Source organism: Nicotiana tabacum, chromosome 6, assembly GCF_000715075.1.
Source record: "Nicotiana tabacum cultivar K326 chromosome 6, ASM71507v2, whole genome shotgun sequence".
Lineage (NCBI taxonomy): Eukaryota > Viridiplantae > Streptophyta > Magnoliopsida > Solanales > Solanaceae > Nicotiana > Nicotiana tabacum.
This window is the reverse complement of record NC_134085.1, coordinates 62908082-62923942: the sequence shown is the minus strand read 5'-3', so window position 1 is coordinate 62923942 and position 15861 is coordinate 62908082. Positions and strand designations below refer to the sequence as shown.

Sequence of the window (15861 nt, the reverse complement as noted above, 5' to 3'; positions counted from 1 at the left end):
AGGGAATATGCAGACTTTGGGGAGATTTCTTCCAAAATTTCTCACTTTGAACTTGGAAATGGATCGGTAGCTGTAAGCTAAAGGATGATCATCCTAACCTGTTCCGATTTTCTTGTGATCCTGATTCCTCTATTCCCCAAGATAGAGAAGGTAGCACCCGGAACGTACTTTTCAGGAGAAATAAACAACTTTGGGCGTTTGAAGAACTACTTAACCTTCTCTCTAAACTGGAAAGCTGTGTTATCAATCCTCAGGCAATGGACAAGTAAAATGGGGCAACTCCAAAGATGGGAGATACTCGGTCAAAGCTGGATATGCATCTTTTTGTGCACAAAATAAAATGGACTGCTGGCCACGGAAGTTAATATGGACAACAAAATAATCTCAGTAAAAGAAGCACAGGTTGTGAATAGATTTTATATGTGTCTTTAGAGTATAGAAACCAACAATCACATGTTTCTGCATTGTGCAGTTGCAGCTGATTTGTGGAACATGTTTCTATTTATTTTTGGAGTTAGTAGGGTCATGCCACAAGCATTATAGCCTTTGAACATTGGAGCTGTTGGAAAGTTGGTAAAGCCATCAAGAACATTTGAAAAATGATCCCTGCTAGTATTTGTTGGTGTCTATGGACAGAAAGGAACAGAAAATGTTCTTATGTGTTTATTAAATCCTAATCACTCTATTAGGCTAGATGTCTCTTGTAACTTTTTTGCTGGCATAACATCTCCTGTAGATTCCCCGAGAGGCACTTTATTAGCTCCCTGGCCTTACAATAGCCAATTATGTTTTGGAGCTAACTTAATATCTTTTGTAACCTCTTTTCTACTACTTTGCATCTTCTTGACGCCAATCAATGAAACTTTTTACTCATAAAAAAAACAATTCTTCTTTCAGATTTTGTGTACCCAAACTACAATTTGACATATAAATGGACAAATTTGTTCCTTATACTTAAATATTATTCTTTGGCGTGCAAAACTACATTATCATATTTTATTGGATCATGAATTTAACCCAACCATTCTCCATTCAACTTCTTCGGATGATTTTGCATTACTAAAAAGATAAATAAATAACAAAACTATTAAAATTTGCAAAATAAAATAGACAAGAAAGAGAAAAGCAATAGGTTTATTTCTTATTTCTTCTGCACTTTTCTCTTTTGAATGAAATTATTTTGTATTTCTTTCTACTTTTCTTTTTTTTTTTTAATCTATTTTTCTCATTGCTATTATTTAAGAATATACTCTCTTTGTTCCGCTTTGTTTGACACATATACTATTTGGAGAGTCAAAGAGATTCTTCTTAGACTATGCTTTTCTTAAGTATTTTTCTAACATTTTGGATTATTAACCACTCCGACTTATGGTACTTTTTCTTTAGTTTTAAAATGTGTAATTTTATTTTTAAAAACTTGAATAATTTAATTCACATCGAAAATAAAGTACTTTGACCCTCGCACTCCGAACCATAACCAAGCAAAGTGAATCAGGGGGAGTAATAGAAAAGTTTAGTGGCATAAGAGGACTAAATATATGCATAGAATGATATGATATCAGCCTAATAAAGTAATCTTGATACATGAAATAGACAACAACAACAACAACAACAACAACGACCCAGTATAATCCCACAAGTGGGGTCTGGGGAGGGTAATATGTACGCAGACCTTACCCCTACCCCGAAGGGTAGAGAGGCTGTTTCCAGGAGACCCTCGGCTCAAAAAAGCAATAGGAGATGATATATTAGTACCATAAAAATGCGTAATAAAAATAACAACAATATATAAGAGATATGAAATACAGGATACGAAATACGAAATACGAAATAGATGGCTGGTATAGTACAACTAGAAGGTACAGCCCTGCATCAATAGACGACCAATGACATTCCTAGTCTAACTCCTAACTAGATAGTCTCCCTCTATTGTGCTGTAGAAATATTCACACTCTCCCCTAACCTACAACCTTAATGCTCGACCTCCATAATTCCCTATCAAGGGTCATGTCCTCAGTAATCCTAAGTCGCGCCATGTCCTGTCTGATCACCTCTCCCCAATACTTCTTAGGTCTCCCTCTACCTCTCCGCGTGCCCACTACAGCCAGTCGCTCACACCTCCTCACCGGTGCATCAGTGCTCCTCCTCTGAATGTGCCCGAACCATCTGAGTCTTACTTCCCGCATCTTGTCCTCTATGGGGGCCACACCCACCTTCTCTCGAATATCTGCATTCCTAATCTTATCCATCCTTGTAAGCCCGCACATCCACCTCAACATCCTCATCTCTGCTACTTTCATCTTCTGGGTGTGTGAGTTCTTTACTGGCCAACATTCAGTTCCATACAACATGGCAGGCCTAACCACTGCTCTATAAAACTTACCTTTTAGTAACGGTGGCACTTTCTTGTCACACAAGACTCCCGACGCTAACCTCCACTTCATCCACCCCACCCCTATACGGTGTGTGACATCCTCGTCAATCTCCCCGATCCCTTGAATAACAGATCCAAGGTACTTGAAACTACCTTTCTTGGGAATGACTTGAGAGTCAAGCCTCACTTCAACTCCCGCTTCCGTCAGCTCAACTCCAAATTTGCACTCGAGGTATTCCGTCTTCGTCCTACTCAACTTGAAACCTTTAGACTCAAGAGCATGTCTCCAAATCTCTAGCCTCTCGTTGACGCCGCCTCTTGTCTCGTCAATTAGAATAATGTCATCAGCAAATAGCATGCACCATGGAACCTCCCCTTGAATATGATGAGTCAGTGCATCCATCACCAGGGCAAATAGGAATGGGCTGAGCGCAGACCCTTGGTGCAACCCCGTAATAACTGGAAAGTGTTCAGAGTCGCCTCCTACTGTCCTAACCCGAGTCTTAGCTCCATCATACATGTCTTTAATCACCCTAATATAGTTACTCGGGACCCCTTTATCCTCTAAGCAGCTCCATAAGACCTTCCTAGGAACCTTATCGTACGCTTTCTCCAGATCAATAAACACCATGTGGAGATCCTTCTTCTTATCTCTGTACTGTTCCACCATCCTCCTAATAAGGTGGATAGCTTCTGTGGTAGATCGTCTCGGCATGAACCCGAACTGGTTGTCTGAAATAGACACCGTCCTTCGCACTCTCATTTCTACCACTCTCTCCCAAACTTTCATGGTATGACTTAGTAATTTGATGCCCCTATAGTTGTTACAGCTCTGGACATCACCTTTGTTCTTATACAACGGGACCATTGTACTCCACCTCCACTCTTCAGGCATTCTATTAGTCTTGAATATAACACTAAACAATGCAGTAAGCCATTCCAAGCCTACTCTACCCACACACCTCCACAGTTCAACCGGAATTTCGTCTGTCCCGGTAGCTCTGCCCCTTCTCATCTTACGCATTGCCTCCATGACTTCATCGATCTCAATGTCCCTACAATTACTTACTTCATGGTGACTGTCGGCATTCCTCGATTCCCCAAGTATAATATCCTGATCCCCTTCTTCACTTAGAAGTTTATGAAAGTAGGTCTGCCACCTCCTCTTAATCTGGTCATCTCCCATCAAAACTTTGCCGTCATCATCTTTTATGCACCTCACTTGGTACAATAGACCCTTGTGGAAAACTAAATCCGTTTTTGGTGGAAAACTTATCCGTTTTTTATCACAGTATAACTTTAAAAAAAAAAAAGGCAGTCTGGTGCACTAAGCTCCCGCGCAGAAAGGACCGGACCACAAGGGTCTATTGTACGCAACCTTATCCTGCATTTTTGCAAGAGACTATTTCCACGGCTCTAACCCGTGACCTTATGGTCACATGATAGCAGAGTTGTATGTAATATTCGGAATCACAAAGGAGACATGCGTTACAAGCTAAGTTGCTCAGACTCGGGTGCGGGTATCCGATACGAGGACGGATCCGAGTATCGGATTCGGCAAAATCTAAATTTTAAGATTCAGGAGTGGATCTGGATATGGATACGGATGCGGGGATTCGGCTAATAAAAAATAGAGCTAAAAAAACAAAAAACAAAAAAAAAAAGAAATTCAATGCAACTAAAAGACAAAAAATGCTCTCTTGGGAAAAGTGCAACAACTCAAAACCCTCTCTCTCTCCTTTCTCTCCCCGGCAACATTCTCCGATGACTCCCACACATCTTGATAGCCATGGGAGAGAAAACTTTCTTTATTTCCGGAGATAAATCCTTTGGGTTGATAACTATTAGTGAAGATCTTGATAAATGGTTCCTATTGATCGAACGCAGCGCCAGATTTACTAGTCGTATCAAAATAGATGAGGAAAATTTGCGTTGGGTGTGTGAAGCACTCTTGGAAGCTTCACAGGGAAAGGGAGATCGATGAAGAAGGTGGGGGAGAAAAATACAAGTATATTCATACAGAGTTTTTCAAAACTTCAACAGCTATGGACGTTATGTACGAATAGAAAGCTGGTTGGGGGCCAAAAGATCTGCAGTGATAATCCCAGAAAATGATTACAACAGGGGCTGGGGAGATATCACCGGAAAAATACAACGTTTCCTAGGGAAGCCGTTTTACCCAAAATTCCAGCTTGCTAATCCACAACTCAAATCATACATCACTGCTGCAAGAATCCGTCAATGGCCGGAGGAAGGTGAAAATGCAGTTCATGAAAGCTCGGAGTTTCTCTCTAAGTGCCTGATTGGGTGCTTTAATGACTCTTTCAACAACAGCCCAAGCACAGAGGTGATACAGAAATGGTTTGTTACCCGGTGGAAAATCAGTACTGGCCTCAAAATCACACCCATCAACCATAATCAGTTTTTATTCGACTTCCCCTCAAGGCAAGAAGCAGTTCGGATAAAAAATGGTGAATGGTTTTGGAATGGTAGAAAACTGTCACTCGATTGGTGGACTCTGGTATCAGGATCGAAAATAGCTGCCCGAAATTCAGAGAACAGATGGGTTAAAGCATTTGGGATACCACTTCATGCTTGGTCGATTGTTACTTTCAGAACTATTGGGAACTCATGTGGTGGCTATATTGGTATTGATGATGACAACAAAAACAAATCTCATCTTTATTGGGCTCGGATTTGCATCAACGACTCGATCTCTGCCCTGCCAGCGACAATAGACTTGACGGTGGATGACTGGTGCTTTGAAATTTCCATCATGGAGGACTTTTCCACTAAACCTAGACCGATCAGAAATGTCAACTCCGGTGGTCCTCTGAAAAAGATGATGCCTCCCTCGAACAGTGGAATTCCATTAGTGTGTACCCACGTGGGTGGTCACGTGGTGCCCTCAAATTCAAATTCTACAACACGTGTTGGACCTTCAAATTCAGTCACTAAAGGAATACGTTTGTGGCCTGAAAAGAACAAGACTTGGGAAGTTCAGAAATTGGATAACACTTATCATAAAAAAGGCCCAAAGGGTAAGGCCCAGTCCAATAAGAAAAAGCAAAAACAAGGGAAAAAAATCTGGAAGGTCACTAGAACATTACCCAACCCAAGATCCAATAGATTTAGTGCTCTATCAGAGGAAGCTAACGTTGAAATAGTGGGGCCTGAGACTCAGACCATCGTCTCTCGTTCTTCCTTCCCCTCAACATCGCAAACAGTTCAATACAGCTCTTCTGAGGCCGACGATGAAGCAGAATCAGTCAAATTTCCTCTCTATCTTCCTTGCCAACCAATTCTAAGGATGGAACCTTCTCAGGTCAGTAGCTCAGATACCGAATTCTCTACTTGCTCTGAGTGAGGCTCTCCCTCTTCCTTGGTACAATGAGAATTCTTCAAAGTAGTTGGTACATACCCCAACTCTAATTGAGCAGTCCAAGTGGTCAAAGTTCACTATGGTCAAAGCATGCAAGGTTTTTGGGGTTAATGTTACTGGGTTTGAGCATGAATTGCTTGACATAATTTTGCGAATGGAGCAGCAGAAGCCATGCCATAAGTCAGGAAAAGATTTCAAAAGCAAAGGGGAGGTGGAACGAAAAAGATTAATATGTGGGATCAATTATGACGGGAAAGGAAAACAGGCAAATGGAAGTAGGGGCAGGTACTACAAATCCTTCTCAGGATAAAAGTAAAAATTTTGAGTTGGAATATCGGGGGTCTGAATGACAACAATAAAAGGAGTACACTCAAATCTCTTTTACACATATGGAAGGCCGACTTAGTATGTTTACAAGAAGCCAAAATAGAAGAATGGTCAGCTAATCCCTTGCATCAGATATGGGGAAACAGGTGGATTGGTTGGGCTTAACTAAAGTCTTGTGGCACAAAGGGGGGAATTATAGTGTTGTGGGACAAAAGGCAGTGGCAATGTATGGATATCCAGGTGGGTACATTCTAGGGGTGTGCATTCGAAATCGGTTTATCGATAAATCGAATCGATTATTTGTTATCGGTTTATCGATTTATCGATTTCGATTTCGATTTCGAAATTTTCCTTATAGAGTTATCGATTTCGATTTTGTCCTCTTCGATTATCGGTTTATCGATAAACCGATAAGATATACTAAAAAGACAAAAAAAAATTACTCTTATTCTATAATACCCTTTCCTTTACCCTAAGTCCCTAACCCTATTATTTCCTCTACCACATTTAAGGAATGATCATATTTAAAGTTCAAGGGAACGAAGTTCAAATTAATGGAAAACAGAATTAGCCTTGATGATGTATTTTGTTTTGTTTTGTTTTTTTATACCGTTGGAGTATTGGTGGCATACATTTGATCTCTTACTTTAGTTTTGTTACATGTGCTTGTTGACACAATTTTTATGTTATAAACGGTGTTCGTCTTATTTTAGCTTCTTTTTGTCCATATTAGTTAGGCGTGTTTATAGCGAATACTTTCCGTGGAATCCCGCAAATTTTCTTATTGATGTAATCGATAACCGAATCGATAAGCCCCCAAAATCGATAAATCGAAATCGAAAAAATCAAAACCTTATTGAAACGATAATGATAAGCATATGTACAAATCGATAATCGATAAGTAATTATCGATAAGGGTCAAAATCGAATGCACACCTCTAGTACATTCTCCATCTCATGTATGATGGAGTCCCTTCAGGAGGACTTCAGATGGTGCTTCACTGGCATATATGGCCCTCATACCAGTCCTAAGAGAGAAGAATTATGGCATGAAATTGCTGGAATAAGGGGAATCTGGGATAGTCATTAGGTATTGGGGGTGATTTCAATGTATGCAGGTTTGAAAGTGAGAGGCTCAATTGTGTAAGAAGAACAAAAGCAATGAAAGACTTCTCAGAATTGATCCAAGACTTATGTATCATTGACTTGCCATTACATGGTGCTCAGTATACTTGGTCCAGGGAAGAGAATCACATACAAGCATCAAGGATAAACAGATTTTTGATTTCAACAGAATGGAATGACAGCTTCAAAATTGTTAAGCAGGTGGCCTTACCAAAGGTTATTTCTGATCATAGACCTATTCTGCTCGAGAGTGGTGACTGGAGGCAACACCCTCGTACTTCAAGTTTGAAAACATGTGGCTTCAGGCTGAGGGGTTTCTTGACAAAGTGAAGGCTTGGTGGCAAAGTTATATAATTAGTGGTAGTCCAGATTTCATACTTGTTCAGAAGCTAAAGAATCTCAAAAAGGACATCACACACTGGAACAAGGAGGTTTTTGGCAAGCTAGAGGCGAGAAAGAACAAAATCTTAGACGAGCATTTTGCTCTTGAACAAATTGCTGAACGTAGACCACTTTCCACAGCAGAGAAATCACAGATGTTAGCTCTACAACAGGAATATCAGCAACTGATAAAGGCCGAGGAGATCTCATGGAGGCAAAAATCCAAGTGTTTGTGGTTGAAGGAGGGGGACAGGAACACAAAATATTTTTCAAAAGATGGCTAACTCTCATAGGAGGAACAATTGTATTGAAAAACTCAAAGTAGGTCCAGAGATTATTGAAGACAAAGACTATCAAAAGGGAAATTCTGGAATTCTATGAGAAACTATACACTGAACAGGAGAGCTGGAGACCTTTTGCTGAATTTGAAGGTTTAGCAAGCATTTCAGAAGAGGAGAAAACAGATCTTGAGTTGGCATTTCAAGAGGAAGAGGTCCTGGCAGTAATTAAGTCATGTGCTCCAGACAAAGCCCCTGGTCCTGACGGCTACACTATGGCATTCTTCCAGAAGGCTTGGGAGTTCATTAAAACTGATGTAATGAATGCACTTGATCACTTCCATCAACACTGCTACATGGTAAGGTGCACAAATGCTTCTTTCATAGCTCTAATCCCAAAGAAAAAGGGAGCAATTGAACTAAAGGATTTTAGACCGATTAGTTTAATTGGCAGTGTATACAAGATTGCAGCCAAAGTTTTGGCAGAGAGGCTAAAAAGAGTCATGGGGAAGCTGGTTTCTAACCATCAGAATGCTTTCATAAAAAATAGACAAATTACTGATGCAGCCCTAATTGCAAATGAAGTCCTAGATTGGAGGATGAAAAGTGGGGAACCAGGCATCCTATGCAAACTAGATATAGAGAAGGCATTTGATCAACTCAATTGGTCATACCTCATTGCTATGCTAAAGAAGATGGGATTTGGAGACAGGTGGATTAGATGGATCAAATTCAGCATCACAACAGTTAAATACTCGGTGCTGGTTAATAGGAGTCCAGTGGGCTTCTTCTCCCCTCAGAAAGGCCTAAGGCAAGGTGATCCATTATCACCCTTTCTCTTTATTCTAACCATGGAAGGTCTTAGCAAAATGTTAGATAAAGCCAAGGAACTACAATGGATCAATGATTTTGATGTTGGCAACATAGCAGCAAACTCAGTCAATGTCTCGCACCTTTTGTATGCTGATGATACCTTAATTTTTTGTGGGGCTGAATCAAGACAAGTGCTTTACCTTAATATTACCCTACTAATCTTTGAAGCTTTATCTGGACTTCATATCAACATGCTCAAAAGTGTTATATACCCTGTCAATGACGTTCCCAATGTGGCAAAGTTAGCAGAAATTTTGTGCTGCAACACTGGCTCCTTCCCAACAACATATCTGGTACTTCCATTGGGTGCTAAGTTTAGAGCTACTTGCAGTTGGGGCAGTGTGATTGAAAAGTTTGAGAAAAGGCTAGCCTCCGGGCAGATGCAGTACCTCTCAATGGGTCGTAGACTTAGTTTGATTAACAACACTCTAGACAGCATTCCAACATACACTATGTCATTATTCCCCATGCCTAGCAAGGTATTGAGACAGCTCAACAAAATCAGGAGGAACTTTTTGTGGGAAGGGAACAATAAGGAACACACATTCCACCTTGTAAAATGGTCTAAATGCACAATGCCTAAGATACAAGGTGGACTAGGCATTAAAAATCTGGCTGCACATAACAAAAGTCTACTAATGAAGTGGTTATGGAGATACTCTCAGGAAAACCAAACACTTACAGCTAAGCATGGAGCCCAAAACCATTGGTGTACCATGTGAGAAAGCACGGGAGAAAATATTATTCATATGTATTGACAATGATACAATGAGTCATATATAAATAATACATGTCCTACTCCTAATACATATGAGATTAGAGTTATTTACTACTATTTAACTACCAAACTAACAACTTGAAACTTATGTGGTTCTTAACTTGATGTTTTGGTATTGTTTGAGGCTTCCATTGATCTTATGATTGTTCCTCCTTGTATTATTATTCATTCTATTAAGAGGGTATTTAGCTATACATACTAGTGCTATTCGACGGTACTAACGTCCCTTTTGCCGGGGGGTTGCATCTTTATGGATGCAGGTGGTTCCACAGCAGGCGGCATTGATCGGTGATAATAGTACACCCTTTTCCCAACTGACTTGGTGAGCCCCACTTCTTTTCGGGATCATGTATCTTTTGTTCCTTGTGTATTGTGTTTGAGGTATAGCTGGGGCCTTGTTGCCGGCACTATCATAGTACTCCTTTGTATCTATTAGATCCGTAGACATAATGTGGGTTGTATGTTGGTGTTGGGAAAGTCAAACAAGTTATGTTATGTTTTGATCACTTGTTCCACTTCAAATCATGAAAATGCGTGTATTTTGAGACTTGTTAAACAGAGTAACTAATGGTAATGAATTGGTATTGTCTATATGACCTCCCTATTGTTTAATAGATGAAAAATGCATTCGCTTTAATCATGAGTGACCTTGGGTAGAAAGTAATTAACAGGCTTGGTCAGCCAGGTTCACTCGGTTGAGCGCCGGTCGCGCTCCCGAGTTCGGGGCGTAACAAATAGTCTACTCAATGGATCAATCAATGGAAACACAAGCTTGAACACCACCATTAAAAAAAAAAATACTAGCAAATAATAAAATTGCATGTATTTGATTGTTCTTCTTGCCACAACTACCACCACTTCTGATGTTATTGTTCTCATTCCTACCTATTTTATCATATTGTATGCGTTATCATTATCATTTAATGTCCAAATTAACTGGAACTCCAAATGCATCTTATTCCACAAGGTTTCCTTAAAAGATGACTTACTTCACCTGCTCCCCATAAGTGTAACACTATTGACCGACAAAAAGAAACATTAATTGACTCAATGATCTTCTACCCACAATAGGGCGCCATGAATCATCTCATTTGATCCAAATCCAACTTATATCATGAGTGAAATGTGCACTCCATATAGAGATGTGATCCATTTCCAAATATTCCTGGAAACTTTAGCTGGGCACCTTGGATAAACTTTAGCATGAAACGGAACCTCAAAAGTGCAATCTCGTGCTTTCATATACTCCTGATTCCTCTTATGGCAGCAAATTTTGTAATCTTGATTTAATTGACCTAACATCCTGGTTCCATGTATATTCTGAAAGGGTTGAATCCACATATAAGAGAAACACCATTTAATCAAATGAAACGCATGCCATATGGAACAGACTGCAGAGTCCTTCTTACAACCTTAAATATATAAATGGGAGCAAGTGAAGAAATGACAGTCCTTCGCAAGTCTTTTTCTTTGTAGTCAGTCCTTCGCAAGTTATTAAAGCCACAGAAATTCAACAGGCTATGAAACTAATGTGCACCCCAGTTGTCTTTTATCTATTAGCAAATGGCTCGGAAGTAGCAAATTCTGCAAAAAACACGCTTCCAATAAACTCTTAATTCTGTTCATGACTAGGCCAAAGTAGCGACTAGCGGGGGACAAAGCACTATGGACCCACAAAAACAAAATAGCTCGAATTTAATCATATTTTGCCGCTAAGATCACACCAACATCATGATAATAATAAAAATTAAGAGTTACACGTTCTTAAACTTTAGGATGAAGCGCAACCCATCAGCTTGCGTGTCCATACAGGGCTTCAAATTTTCAGAAACTCACATACGATCCAGCATTAATTGTACAAGGAGAAATTTTCATAATATAAATAAAGCTATATGTTTCTAGCCAAGGCTACAAGCTTCATAGGACGGAAAACGAAAAAAAAGAGGAGAAATTGTGAGGATTGAATGAGAAGCGTACCGAAAGCAATGGTGGCAGCGGTGACGGCATCGCGATAGAGGCGGAGAGGGACAATTGTGCAAAGCTTGAGGGCCATGGCTGGGTCGTCAGAGCTGGCAATTGTGGCGGCGGCGGCTCCGCCACCTAGGGCGGTGCTGGCCACTAGCAGCTTGTTTGTGGCGCGCCAGAGAGACCTACCAGCCATTTTTTTTTGTGGGGCCCCTGTCGACGGAGAATGTAAACAGAAAAAGATGCTAAATGTTGCTGTTACCTTCTCCTATATTCTATTTCTAACATTAGCCCCCGCTATTTTTGCGCTTTTTGGTCTTTACGACGCTTTAATGCCCGCTCCAACTGCCTAACTTCCCCGTCTATATTTTTCTTCCTTTTTTCCTTTCTTTTCTTTTCTGCCCTTTTCTCCAACCTACGTGTGACGTGTCTCTGTTTTGATCTTATTTTTTTAACTAATTTTTTTTTTTTTTTGGCAACCCGCTAGGCAAGCGTCTAGGGCTAAGTTTTTTATTAATAAAAGAACAGAAAAATACAACAATTAGGAAAAGTATAAATAAGGGGGACAATAGCACCGGTATTGTTACCCATATGTCTTGGCTATATAATCACTCCTCTGCGCCTCACAATGCCTATGGCAGCCTCATGTAGAGGATTCATGGTGCAGCTGCCTGCAAAGTCTCACGAGGGCATATAATCTCATAGCCGTGTGGATAATTTCCAAAGGCATAGGATCAAGGTAACACAAACCGGGTTAAACCTTATCTTACTAATCCTATTGAGGCGTAAAATAGCCTCACCTACTAGCATGCATGTAAAAAATAAGAACTGGAGAGTACCAAATATTCAATGATCATCACAGAGTTTATAACATACTCTGTGATGATATTACAAATGAGTATACTAACATAATGGTAGAATAAAATGAAGAAGGAGTTAAATTGTTGTCCCTTCTTGCCCAAACTTGTAAATTCTTCAATTTGTAATTCTTTGTCATCACTGTCCCAACTCTTCAAAATGTCTTCAAAATTCATGACTTCTTTTTTGAACGGTTTGACCTCGTTGAGGTAGTTGGGGCAACCTTCTTTTGTTTGGCAACTCTCATTGGAGGTCGCCTAACATTTAAAAAAATACTGACCTTGTCGTCCCAACTATTTTTCCTTGTATGTGCTTTCATTATTTTGCCGCTATGCATAGGAGATAAATCACCTTGTTTTGCTGCATGTGCACGGCATTATTTCAAAACAGCATCTTCTTCTCCTTCCTCATACATATCTCTATCCACATTCACAGGATGCGGATAGTTGTCGACGAGGTCCCGTGTCATCAAATCATTTCCTTGTTGTGTATTTGCCAAAGTTGTCGTGTTGTGATGTTGCTTTATGACTTGCATTTTATTCCTGTTTTTACTCACATTTCCTGTACTAACAATTTGCATTGAACTTACTGAGTTTCGATGTGTAGAGTCTGCCAATGCATCAAGCAGTTTTCTATCTTCCTCATAAATCATAGGAGTACTGGAATCCTGTTGTTTCTGTCCAGCATTTGAGTTCATTATTGCAGTACTTGGTGTGCTTTCAAGTTGTTGTTGTCCAGTCATATTTCTTACAGTAATGTCCTGTTGTTGTCTTGAATTTGATGAAAGGACGGTTGCTCTTGATGTGTTTCCTATTTGCTGCTGCTGTTGGAGTGGAGTGTTAGCATTCTGCAGTTGTTGTCCAGATTCAAAGCTAGCCAAATATTCCTGTTGCCTCTGTTGCATAATAGCTGGTTTGGTTGTCACCACATATTGCTGCCCAGATTCAGTAACACCTCCAGTTGCAGTGTTTGCAATGAGTTGTTGTTGCTGCCCAGATTCAGTAACAACTCCAGCTACAGTGTTCCGAGCGTTCGCATCATTCTATTGCATTGCATCCAAAAGCTGTCTCTCTTCTACTGAAAAGCTGTGGAGGTTGTCACAGGTTGCTGCTGTCCAGTATTTAGTGTTACTGTTGCTCCTCGATCATCAATAGGAATTGTAGCTGAGGGGTTTGGATTAAGCTGCTTCTGCTCTACATCAAGGATTGGGTTGGTTTCAACTATTTGCTGCTGTCCAGTTATCACTGCTACTGTTGTTCGATCATTAGCAACTGGAACTACCTGCTTTGTTTGTGTTGTTGCAGCTTGCTTTGAGCTTCCAGCTGGAGAATTTCTGGGCAGAAAAACTGGAGCATAAACGTTCAGTTTGCTTTTGGAAGTTGTTGCTCCTTCAGGTTTTGAAAATGGTGTTGAGTCAATCTCTTCACCTGCACTATAATGATCTTCTTCCTTGTCTGCCTCTTCCGATGAGTATCCAATAAAGCCATCTCCCCAATGTTCTTCATCATCCTCCTCACGTTGGTCACGCCACAACTTGGAATTAATAGTCATTTCCCTCACCTTGGCTTGTATAACATCATTATTGTTTCCAGTTGATAACATTAACTGTCCAGATTCACCCTCAAACTCCCCAAAGGATTCCACTGATTGAGAGGGAACATCAAATACGGAAGTACTCAAGGTAACCAAGTGTTGTTTAACCAAAGTAGACTTCAACATCATTTCATTCTGTGCATCTTTAATTATTTGTTCTACATTAGGGTTGGAGAAATGTAAAGTAGGTGCATTGGAACTGTGTGCTTGAATACCAATTAGTTCAACCCCCAACCTGTTCTTTGAATCCTTATGTCGAACACCCAACTTTTTTTCCAAAATCAACACTGCCTGGGCCTTCTTGTTCATTGTTAGCTATTGGGACAATTTGTTTGCACGTCCCACTTTCATTTACTCATGTTGTAACAGTTTCTGAATCTCCAGCAGCAGCAAGAATTTCGAATGAATTTGAGCTGGAACCATTACCGAGGTCATTTCGTCGAAAATCTTGGGTCTGATTTTTTGGTGAAACCTCCTTCTTTGAAGGGGATTTTCTACCTGTTACGACCTTCCAAACTCCCTCCTTTTTGTTCATATATCCTCTCTTACTATCCTCAAACACCTTCCCAGTACTATTTTCCATTAACAAACTCTTTTTCCCAGTTTTGTTATTCCCTAAATTCTGGGCAGCTACTGCTCTGTCAGAGATTTGCCCTGTATTTTTTTTATTGCTCACCTTCAGCAATATTTTGTGAATTAGCCTTAACACCATCTTTAACACCTGAAGGCATTGATCCCATATCCATATTACCAGATCCTGCAACATGCTGATCTCCTGCTGCTCTATTAATTGCTTCATTCACATGAGGTGCATTACCTATAGCTCGATTCGCAGCAGCTTTCAATGCACCAGCAGTAGCTAGGTACATTCGTGCAAATATAGTAGAGGCAGGGACATCTCTAAAGGGTTTAGGAGGTCCCTTGTCCAACTTCAACACCTCTTCTATAGGCACAACTGGAACTGCAGCATGTGGTGCAGCTAAATCACTAACACCCACAGCATCACTCCTAACCACTACACGACTTAGTCCTGCATCACCCCTGTCATTGACCTTATCTGAAGATTAATTTTGTACTTCATTACTCACTACTGCTGACTTCATAGGACCTTTGGCAATCTTGGAAGCTTCTGCTACCTGATTATCGTTTACTACACGATTCATAATTTTATCCTTGTTCCCAGTATCAATTAACATTCCACCCTCTGTGTGTAAAGCCTGCTGCTCTACAAGATTTTCCTTTGCCTCTTGATCCCTCAGTTGCACAGCTCTCTTGGCATAAGGTAATCCCTGGCATCACCAGCTAATTTGTCAAGACTGCCCAAGCCTTCCACTACATCTTCTCGAGCAACAGTTTCCTTACCATCCTCGGTCCTCTTACGGCATGAGTTTTTATCATGCCCTTGGTGCTTACAACAAGTACAATATTATGGTAGATTGTCAAACACTATCTGCTGATAATGTTCTACATTTCTCCCAGAATTCTTGTCAACGATATTTATTCGAACTCTCTTAGGATGTTTGTCTAATAAATTAATCAAGACTTTAACCCTTGCCGTACTTAGTCGTGTTCAATCTTGAGTCACTTTAATCTTATATATCATATTATTTTAATAAATATTAGTTATTATTTTATTATTTAATACAGTGCACATAAATATAATAAAATCTATAAAAAATCAAAGGATACAAAGTATTATAGTAAACAAATAAATTATTTATTTCTTGTTTATTCTTTATTAAATTAGTAAGTACTTAGTACCATACATTTACTAATGTGATTTTTTATTAATTTTTCAATTGGCTTAATATTTTGATACTACTTCTCTTCTAGTAGAACATACGTATATATTTTCTTATTCTGGAAATATATATTCTTATACTTATGTTATACTGCTTAAAATTCTTCAATTGTCTAAATTTATCAA

The 15861-nt window shown here is 39.8% G+C and overlaps 1 protein-coding gene across 1 annotated transcript in view; it reads right to left on the bottom strand.

Annotated features, from left to right (window-relative positions):
- LOC107828487 (putative ABC1 protein At2g40090) overlaps positions 1-11849 on the bottom strand; it is a 30859-nt gene extending 19010 nt beyond the window's left edge. Inside the window, exon 1 of the mRNA XM_016655807.2 lies at positions 11496-11849. Coding sequence (XP_016511293.1) covers positions 11496-11679 — 184 coding nt within the window. The 5' untranslated portion in view covers positions 11680-11849. The remainder of the gene's footprint in view (positions 1-11495) is intronic.
- Between the last annotated feature and the right edge of the window lie 4012 nt (positions 11850-15861).